We start from the raw sequence: 10652 nt of genomic DNA, 5'->3' as shown, positions 1-10652 counted from the left end.
TTATTATTTGCTTAAGACTCTTTCGTCATTCAAAATTTTCTTGCAAATTAGCTGCTTTCTCTTACCACTTTGTGGATAATTATTGAGGAAGCAAGTGATTTTGATATGTGGATCTAGTTTAATTTTCTCACGTTAATTAAAAATTAAACTTTATACAATAGTTTTAAAATTTAAAATAGTTATATCGAATATAAGAACATTAAGTGGACTTTAGAAAGAGTGCGAATTATATGAACCTTATCATATTATATATAATATGATCGTATAATATATAATTTTTTAAAATTTAAAATAGTTATACATATAAATATATATATATATATATATATTTAGATAACTTTTTTTTTTCTTGAGTAATGATCATATAAATTCTTGCTTCCGGACGATGAATGCGAAGACAGAAAAAACATTTTTATTTAGTGATATCTTATCTGTCGAGATAGATAGAGTCTGCGCCAATTTTCTGTAAATACTTTATTTTATTTGATTTCTTTGAATTTGTATATAGTTTTCCAATTTGTTGACAGATATGGATGAAATTGAGATACCTCAGTATTTCATCTGCCCAATATCCCTCCAAATCATGAAAGATCCGGTCATCACCGTCACCGGCATCACCTACGACCGCGAAAGCATCCAGCAATGGCTGCTCACAGCCACGGCAGAAGACAACTGCTCCGCCGTGTGTCCTGTCACGAAACAGCCCTTGCCCAGGGACTCCGACTTGACTCCCAACCATATTCTAAGACAATTAATCCAGGCTTGGTGCACTGCCAATGCTAAAAGCGGGATCGATCGAATCCCAACACCGAAATATCCGGTTCAGAAATCTGCAGTATTCAAACTCATCCGGGATGTGAGAAGTGGTGACAGATTATTACATGTAAATGCTCTCAAGAAGTTGGATGAATTAGCTGCTGAGGATGAAAAGAACCGAAAATGCATGGCGGAAGCAGGTGTGCCAAAAGCTATGATTTCCTTAATCTTGAAAAGATTTAGAGAAGGTAAACTGTCGGGAATTGAAGAATCTCTGAGAATTCTACAGCTAACATGGATTCCCAGTGCAGAAAACAAGAAGATTGTTGAAGAAAAACATGGATTTGATTCAATCGATTTTGTGGGTTTTGAACAGTGAGTTAGAAAATGGAACCTCAAAGAATCAAGCTCTCACAGTCTTAAAAAACATCACAGAAGTAGCCAGTTCCAGTGTTATGGAGAGATTTGACCTCGATTTTTTCAAACAAATGGTGACCATTTTGAGGAAGAAAACATCCCCGCAGGCCATGAAATCTGTTCTTCATGTGTTAAACGAGACGTCTCCTTCCGGAAGAAACAGGACGAAAATAGTCGAAGCCGGGGCAGTGTTCGAAATAATCGAGCTCGAATTAAGCATCCCGGATAAGAAAACAACGGAGCTAATCTTCACCCTATTAGCAAACTTATGTTCTTGTGCCGATGGCCGGCAGAAACTTCTTGAACACGCCGGCGGGATAGCCATGGTTTCGGAGCGGTTGCTGAGGGTTTCCCCGGCCACCGACGACAGAGCCCTTTGCATAATCGAATCGCTCGCGAGATTCTCAGCCACACGAGAGGTGGTTTCGGAGATGTTAAGGGTGAGTGCTGTGTCCAAATTATGCATGGCGCTTCAGGCAGATTGTGCGGGCTATTTGAAGATTAAAGCTAGGGAGATTTTGAGACTGCATTCAAATGCCTGGAACAATTCACCTTGTATACAAGTTTAACTCCTGACAATGCATCCTCGATAGGACATGGAAAACAAAGCGTCGATTGATTAACGTTTGATATTTTCTGGTTTTTTTTTTTTTTTTTTTTTTTACCTTTTTCGATTTTTTATTTTCCTTTTTTTATTTTTAATGGAATATGAATATTGAACACTTTATATCTGTTTCGTTAATTTTTTTTATCAATTCATGTGTTGGGTTTTCTTTCTTCAATCTTTCGTTTGGAATCCTAACACTTGATCAAGAAACCTTTTTTTAAGATATATTGTAATTAAATATAACTTCTGTCCATTTGCTTTTATCAAATGTAATGAATAATTCCATATAATTTTAATGTACGACCAATGCTACATTTCAAATTGACGTAACATTTCAACTATAAGAAAATATTATTTTTTGAAAAAATTAATATTTAATTGATCAGGTCTATTGCTTTTTTATAGGAAATTAGATGGGTTTCTGCAAACAAGTTTTAACTCTACTGGACAAACCAATTTCGTGGTCAACAGTCAAAAAGGAAATCTTATATTTAGTATATTATTGCTCCAAAAAGTGAAATCGTTCATCTTAGGCGCCCCTCATATTTAGTATATTATTATTATTACTAGTGATAGATTATATGTACTAATGTGTATATAAAAAATAACAAATTCTAAAAATAATTATTTAATGAAAATTTAAAGTTTTTTAAGGAGAAGATTTCTGTTATATGTTCCTAGGGTATGTTGCACAAGCTTGTCGGAGAGCCATTTTAACCAATATATGAGCGTCTCTATTTACTTGTCTCCTAACATGTTCGACTTTAAGCGAAGACAATCTCTCTATTAAGGTTTAGAAATTTGATGGTATTAGTTATTAATTAAATTTTATAATAATAATTTTCAATCAAGCTTGTTTCCTTGCTATCGTTTTACTTTGAAATAAACTTCAGTTATACTTAGAAGAAGTTTAGATTTTAAGCTCAAAATTTAACTATTATGAAGTGGGAAAAAAATGCATGAAATATATTTAATCTCTGAAATTATAAAAAGTACACTTAGACATAAGGATAGATGACAATGAATCGAATGGATTCGGGTACGTAGTATTTCACATTCTTCTCTTCATCCTCGTTTATTATATTCACCTCATTTTCGTCTGATATTCAATTTTTATCATCATCATCATCATCCTTATATCCGTCGGAGGATATCCAAATAGTGCCTTAGACACCGCTTGAAATGTAAGATAAATCCACAATAATCTGAAATTAATGTAGGTGCAACACAGGAACTTTTTTTCTTTTTAAGAAAATTGTTTCGAACTAATAACATTTTTAAATCCAAAAAAAAAAATAGAAAACAGGACTTTAAAATAAAATTAATTGTGATGAATGAGGGTCTCAGCCGGCGATCATAACTGCGAGGCGAACATCTGGAACGTCTGCCGTAGATTTTAATTATTATTTCGCTCTTCGGTGCTTACCAAGAATTGAATAAGTACACTCTGTTGAACTTTTATTGTTATTATTTTTAGAAAAAAATTAAACAAATTTTCATTGAATATTATTTTAAATAAACTGGATGGTTCGCAGTTGCTCAATAATAATAATCAGCATTTGAATGATTAAATTATGTATACTTTGGTATATTTGTGTTGAATTGTCAAATTGTTTTCTTTGAATTGTAGCCGACGGCGCTGTTGCTCCATTTTATTGGGAAAGAATAGCAAATGCCATTTTGAGTGACTGAATTTTAGTAAGTTTATTTTGACAATACGAAATATTGTAAACTAATTTGGTCTTTTTTCTTTGTTTGGTTGTATTGTAAATTGTAAGTGGTCAAATTTTGAGTTTCCGACTTTATTTAACTAGTTTTTTGATTTAAGTAGCTTTACTATGCAAAGATCTTACAAATCTTTAGACGGATCGACCTGATCTATATTTATAGTAAAAAGTAACACTTTTGACCTAAATAATAATATTTTTCACTCAAATTAGTATTTATTATACAATATATTTTGGACATAAAAATAATTTTTTCACTCAAATCAATCTGTATTAAATGCTATTTCTTCGTAATATAATTAATAAAAAATGATATTTTTGCAGTGAAAAATAATACTTTAGACATAGAACCTATCACTTTTCATGATACGAGTCATAAACTCGTCACATAAAATTGACTTCTGACATGATCTAACGTGAATTTTTGTTTTTTAAAGCCATATATAATCATATTTTAAGTTCCCCATCCTTTTAATATATAATATAATAGGAAAAACTACCGTTTTAATTATGTATGTTTGTCTCTTTATGATTTTGATCATTTAAATTACAAAATCTCAATTTTATTCATGTGTCATCCAATGTTTCGGTTATTTTAATCATATTTCATTGGGAGTATTGACATGACATTATATATCTCAGTGTTGCATTGATGTCACATCAGTGCTACGTTGCAAAAAAGACTAAACTCTTCTTGATATCACATCAGTACCACGTTGCAAAAAAGCCTAAACTCGTCGCAAAAAAAAAATACTGAATCATTAAAATTGAAACTTGACAATATAAAAGATAAAAATCACAAAATGACAAAACATCCAATATACTGTAATGGAATCACAAGTATGAAGACATGAATGATAATATTTTGATACAAAATTTAAAAATATCCAAAATAACCTTACTACAGTTATATATATATATATATATATATATATATATATATATATATATATATATATATATATATATATATATATATATTACTATATACTATTATCTTCCTATTAAGAATCTGTGTAATAGAGCCAAAAATGTTGTTCTGTTTTTGGATCTTCCAACTTTGCCTTTGGTCTGTTTTTTGCTTCTCAATTTTGTCCTCATTTGATATCAAAATTACATTTTTCTTCTTTTTTTTTTTAATTTCAAAAAACATTTTTGTTTTTATCTATTATTAAGAATCTTCCTGATAGAGATAAAAAGTTGGTCTGTTTTTTGTTTTATCAATTTTGCCCTCATTTGATATCAAATTTACATTTTTGTTTTTAATTTCAAAAAACATTTTTGTTTTTTTTTAAAATTACAATAATTCAAATAGCAATTAGTACCTCGATAATTTATCAAATTTCATTTTAGTCTATAGATAATTATAAAAAAAACTGTACACACGCACCGCGTGTGCAAAATATCTAGTACTGTTATTAAGAATATGTCTAATATAGACAAAATTGTTGGTCTCTTTTTTTATCTTCCAACTTTGCCCTTGGCCTTTTTTTTGTTTTCTCAATTTTACCCCCATTTGGTCTCAAAACTACATTTTTGTTTTATTTCAAAAAACATTTTTGTTTTTATTTTTTTAAAAAATTACAACTATTCAAATAGCACTTTAGTCTCTCGATAATTTGTCGAATTTCACTTTAATCCATAAATAATTATAAAAAAAAATTACACACACCGCGTGTGCAAAATAGCTGGTATATATAAAGCAAAGACATGCGCCACTTCAATAATGAGCCGCCAAGAGCATAATATGATTCTCGTGAAAAGTATGAACGAATTAATAAATGGGCCCGTATGTGGCCCAACAATGTCCACCATGGGCCTACGATTCTGCAGTTAGGTCCATTTAATTCACCTCAAATCTTTATTATTTGTTTTCCTGGTTCACGAGTTCTTGAGAATCACTCTGACGCTCTTTCATAAATTATACTTCGTTTCACGTTTTGTAATATAGATAATTCTTTTTTTTTTATTTAAGAGTCATTTGGTTCTTTTTTTTTAGTACATATGCTATGAAATAAATAAAATTTGTATGGATATTGTAATAATATCTCCAACATATATAATATCCATGAGTTATAGGATATTATAGTTCAAGAATTCCATGCTTGGAAGTGGTCTGATGTATCATTAATTTGGATTTTAATGTGGTCCATTCCATCTCCAATTGTTGTGGATTTTCAGTGTTTGAATGCTTCAACTACCGGTTGGCCTAGCCTGGCTTTTGTACCCACAATAATTAAAACCACGTCGAATTTTATTACCAGCTAACCATTCGCACAGCGCCTGCATACAATCATCGACTATTGTTTTTAATTAACTACATTAGTTTTATGTACACTTAATTCCAACTATGTTAGTTTTTTTTTTAAAGTTTAATTTTTCAATCATATATATGTAAAAATAACTCCCTTGAAATTTCAACGAAATGCATGGACTAGACACATCTTGAGAGTTGTTATTATTATTATTTTTGAATGGTGATCTCGAGAGTTATAATTTTCCCTCGATTGTATGTCTATCGAAGGGGGAATGCTCAAATTCATCATTTTAACTTATTTTAGGTTTTGGTCGTTTAAGCAATGTAAATTAATTGGGAACTTATGGCATTTATTTAGTCTCATTTTGTTTGAGTGGTGGAGTGACGCTAAACATTACTGACATGACATTAGATATTACTAACGTAGAATCAGATATTGTCGACATGTTATATACCAACACTCCGATAAAACATGACTAAAAAGTCCAAAAGAGCAATTTACGATGTGATCAAAACCAAATTTTAGTTACTTAGGCCATCTCCAACCCAAGAATCTATTTTGAAGTAAATTCTGTAATAAAATAATGTGATTTCTGCACCAAATACAACTTCCATCTCCAACACATTTACTTCAAATCTTACACTAAAAAATATATCCTTAGAATATTTCTTCCGTTTTACATAATTTATTTTGTTTAACATAAAAATATAAATTTAACAATATTAATATTATAATTATCATTATATTTTATTAATTATTATATATTAATTAAATTATATGTAATACGAATTAATTATTATAATGGGCAATCAGTTTCTATCCTAACCCCAACTCTAATAAAATAAAAATAGATTATTATCTAAAATACAATTAATAAATATTTATAATAATAATTTAAAACTAAAATACAATTAAAAAATTAAAAAAAAAAATTAAATTGCTAGCTCAATGCCAAATTTGACGCAGACGCAGTCACGCAGAGGATAGCAACCTCTGCGCCAAATTTGGTGTAGAGAAGGGGGCTGCGCCAAATTGCCAAAATAGCGCAGCCCCTGTTGGAGAGAAATTCCTGCATTATTTTAGCGCTTTTTGTTAAAATAGCGTAGGGTTGGAGGTGCTCTTGGACGATCAAAACTAAAAATAGAGGTACTTATATGGCAATTTTAGTAAAAAAAAAAAAAAAAATTCTCGAATCAACTTCTATGTTGAAAACTTTTAAAAGTTATATCCATGTGTATGTTTAAAATTGGAAAAAAATTAAAGAACTTCAACTTGAGATATTATATTTCGGGAATATGTTAAACGGGACGAACATTAAAATTTAATGCGTGCATGTAATCACTACTAATAAAAAGAAGCTAACTCGATAAAAATCTTTCAAATTATATACATTAATATATTTTTCCCATTCAAATTCAGATTTCGTAAACATAATTTCATGAAACTAAATCCTTGAAAACACAGAAATCATCTATGGTGATGGATAAGAAGATAACAAATGAGGTGGGATGCACGAGGAATCCTTCCAAACCCTAGAATGCAACCGAAGAATTTCTTTAGCTCTTTCTTTCGTCTTGTGACTCCTCTCCAGTACTTGCAGCACCAAACACAGCTTTGAAACCACCCCAACCTGCATCATTTCATTAAGAACCCTCGAATTCGCGGAATGTTTCGTTATCGAACAGATGATTCTCACCGCCCTCTCGCTCGCCAAGTTAGAAACCCTGAGGATTTTCTTGGATACTATAGCCAAGCCTGCTCCGTGTTCGAGCAGCTGAGCTCGGCCCTCGGCACAGCTACAAAGCTGATCCAACACTATTAGCACTAGCTCGCATATCCGTCTTTCTTCGGTTTCAAGAAGCAATTCGATCAGGGTTGAGACAGCGTTGTTCTCTACCGCTTTGATCCGGTTTCTTCCCCATGGACAGAGCTCCACTAGAAGCTTCAACGCAGTTTTTGTAGCCTGCCGAGAGATCTTGTCGCGTAAAATACGGACTACTTGTTTGTAAATCTCGGGTTTGGATCCAATCAGATGTTCCGGATCAGCCACATATAATGCAGATTTCAATAGCATAACAGCGTGTGCTCGGGATTGGCAATTCCCGCTTTCCAATACTTGCATTAGTGACTCCAAAAACCCACCATTATCTGATAAGAATTTCTTTGAATCCGATTCCGATAACTGAATCTGATGAAGAATACTCAACGCTTCACTTCTATACATTGCATCTTCGTTCTTCCTCACAACTGTTACGAGAAATTCAACTGCTCCAGCAGTCTGCTGCAGATGGTTCCTGCTGCTCTCGTCTCTGTGCGCAATGGATCGGAGCCTGTGCAGGCAGTTGATCTGTGATTTTGGTGAAGCCTTCGATTCCTGGAGGAGTTTCAGAATCTGGGATTTTTCAACAGGGGCCTTCGGCGTTGGGAATCTTTCATACGCATTGAAAGTGCACCATTCCTGGATTAGTCGCCGGAGAGTATGATTTGGGGTGAGATCAGTGTTCGAAAGGTCCTGCTTCGTCACCGGGCAGGTGGAATTCTTGCACAGAAACAGCCATTTTTCGATGCTTTCTCTGTCGTAGGTTATGCCAGTGGAGACCGTGACTGGATCTTTCATCAGCTGCATCGATATCGGGCATACGAAGTAACAAGGGACCTCTATTTCCTGTGCTTCTTCCATTGTTGCTATATATGGAAACTTAAGATCACTCCTTAGCTTTCAGCAGATCGCAAAATGAACGAAAAAAAGATGGTAAATGAAGAAACACAGATCCAACTATAATTTTCAAGAATTACTTGAGTGGTCTCAGAATTTGGAATATATGCAGCTTATGATCAGACACACACAAATAGTGGGGAAGATAAGGTTTTTATATCTATGACTATGTATGGTGAAAGAAGAAGGGATCCATGCAAGTTGCAGAACCGATTGGGTCATTAAGAGCTGAGCAAGTCAGATATATACGCCGATATTCAAAGAAAGCAGGAAGAAACGAGAGTCGACAGCTGACTTTTTCCAAGGTTTTGGAAAAACTCTAAGCTTCAAATGCTACATTTTGAATTATCGTAATTGAACTCCAATTGTAAACTTCCAGAAATAATTAAAAAATGTACGTAGAAAATACTACTCTATTCTACATAAAGTTGATATTTAATTATTATTATTTTTTCATGGAAGGTAGTACAAGAATTAATGTTGAAATTTGATTTGTCAACTTCTTTTTGCATGTAGTAATTACTCTATAATTCAATTTGGTAGATGTATTAATGCGTCAGGAAATAATAATAATAATAATAATAATAATAATAATAAAATAAGTGTGGGGGCAGACGACAAGACGACGGTGTTGATTTCACGGAACCAGTATTTGTTTTACTCTTTGGTTGACTGTACATAATAATTTTTAAATATGCGATGATTTTACGAGATTGATCTCGAATTTGAATCTTGAAAAATATTTATTTTTATATTGAAAGTATTAATTTTCATTATATATATTAATCAAATCGATCAATCTCACGAAATATACAAGAAAAACTTAATTAATTTTAAATTAAATTAATGGGAAATGTACCAACTAAAGCCTCGATTTTGCTGCATGTATATGCATCGTTTTAATGCTCGAGGGCGTGCCGTCACATGCCGGGGTTCACGCGGCGTAATTCGTGACTGTAAATTCTATATATTAATATTATTGTTAATAATTAATAATTAAATAAATATACCCATCAATTATTATTAAATATAGAATCCGATATAGAGAAAAAAATATGGATATATACAACATGAACGAAAACTTGCACCAGCCTGGTTGGAAGAGGCATGGATGGGTGTCTTTTGACTTTGGTTTTTATAAAATTAATTTAATTTCAAGAAAATAATTTATAGATACCGTATCTTTCCTTTAGTTAATTAGCTTCACAACATTTCTTAAATTACGTGGTTTGAATTTAACGAAGCATCGTCTAAATGCACCTACTCATTCGTATTAATTAAATTAAAATAAGAGAAAAATAAAATTTCGTTTTATCATTATTGATTCGATCTTGGCGTAATGGATGAGCAGGGTCGGGTGCTCCATCGGATCGAATCAATAATGTTGTTCAGGAAAATGAGCACAGTAGATGGATCTGTGAGCTATAGCTTCCACTGTGACCTGCAGACAAGTAGATGAACTCGTGAATGAGCGCCGGAGGGGTGTCCGGCATGACCACTCCGATTCTTAAGTCAGCAGTGTACTCAAGCAATAAAACCAATGTAGCCAAGTGATGGCTGTGATATTGGTGTGAATGAATGAATGTAAATGTAAAGAGAGAACCTGGTATTTATAGTAGGGGAAGTAATGATGACCTCGATTTGCGTGTACACCTACCACTCATAGCATTTGATGTTGACTTCCTGTCAAGCCGCCCTATTTTCCCATCGTATCACATCAATAGGATTATGTCGGGTGCGCTTCTCGAGACAAGATCTTATCTTCTGAACAATTTGAATGCGACACTGTTATCGAGGTGCCCGGGTAGAATGCCTTGTACAAGAGCCCGAGCCTATGACTGCCCGGAGAGTAGAGCATGGGCTTTCACCTGCCCGGCTCCAGAAGAATCCATCTACAGACTCACTCGGATTTGGGAATCCATTTGATATTCCGGATCATAAATGACCCGGGCTCTTACGGGGGTATCATTTACGTTTATTATCGGATATTATAATAAGTTACACCATCATGAATTACGCGTATTTAATATATAAATAGTCACTTTGTACCAACTATATACTAGCTTTTTTCATACACATTATGAAAATCGTTTGAAAAAAAATAAAATATACAAAAAATAATAATAATCATATTTTATCATTATGTCATTCATTTAAAACATGACTGCCCA

At 32.8% G+C, this 10652-nt stretch overlaps 2 protein-coding genes across 2 annotated transcripts; one reads left to right on the top strand and one right to left on the bottom strand.

Annotated features, from left to right (window-relative positions):
- The first annotated feature begins 386 nt into the window (after positions 1-386).
- Positions 387-1852, top strand: LOC140813020 (E3 ubiquitin-protein ligase PUB24-like). Its single transcript, XM_073171425.1, is given in 2 exon segments — positions 387-1093; positions 1095-1852. Coding segments are annotated over 2 exon segments (1212 nt in total). The 5' UTR covers positions 387-529; the 3' UTR covers positions 1743-1852.
- A 5326-nt stretch (positions 1853-7178) lies between these two features.
- Positions 7179-8812, bottom strand: LOC140813010 (E3 ubiquitin-protein ligase PUB23-like). Its single transcript, XM_073171415.1, has one exon. The coding sequence runs from the start codon at positions 8443-8445 to the stop codon at positions 7237-7239; it is 1209 nt and encodes a 402-aa protein (XP_073027516.1). The 5' UTR covers positions 8446-8812; the 3' UTR covers positions 7179-7236.
- Between the last annotated feature and the right edge of the window lie 1840 nt (positions 8813-10652).

The sequence above is a fragment of the Primulina eburnea genome, chromosome 1, assembly GCF_022965805.1.
Source record: "Primulina eburnea isolate SZY01 chromosome 1, ASM2296580v1, whole genome shotgun sequence".
Lineage (NCBI taxonomy): Eukaryota > Viridiplantae > Streptophyta > Magnoliopsida > Lamiales > Gesneriaceae > Primulina > Primulina eburnea.
Note: the sequence above shows the minus strand (reverse complement) of the source record. Positions and strands in the feature narration are given on the sequence as shown.

Bases quoted from the DNA above. Each gene is read 5' to 3' on its own strand.
- LOC140813010 (XM_073171415.1), bottom strand. From the start codon at position 8,445: ATGGAAGAAGCACAGGAAATAGAGGTCCCTTGTTACTTCGTATGCCCG.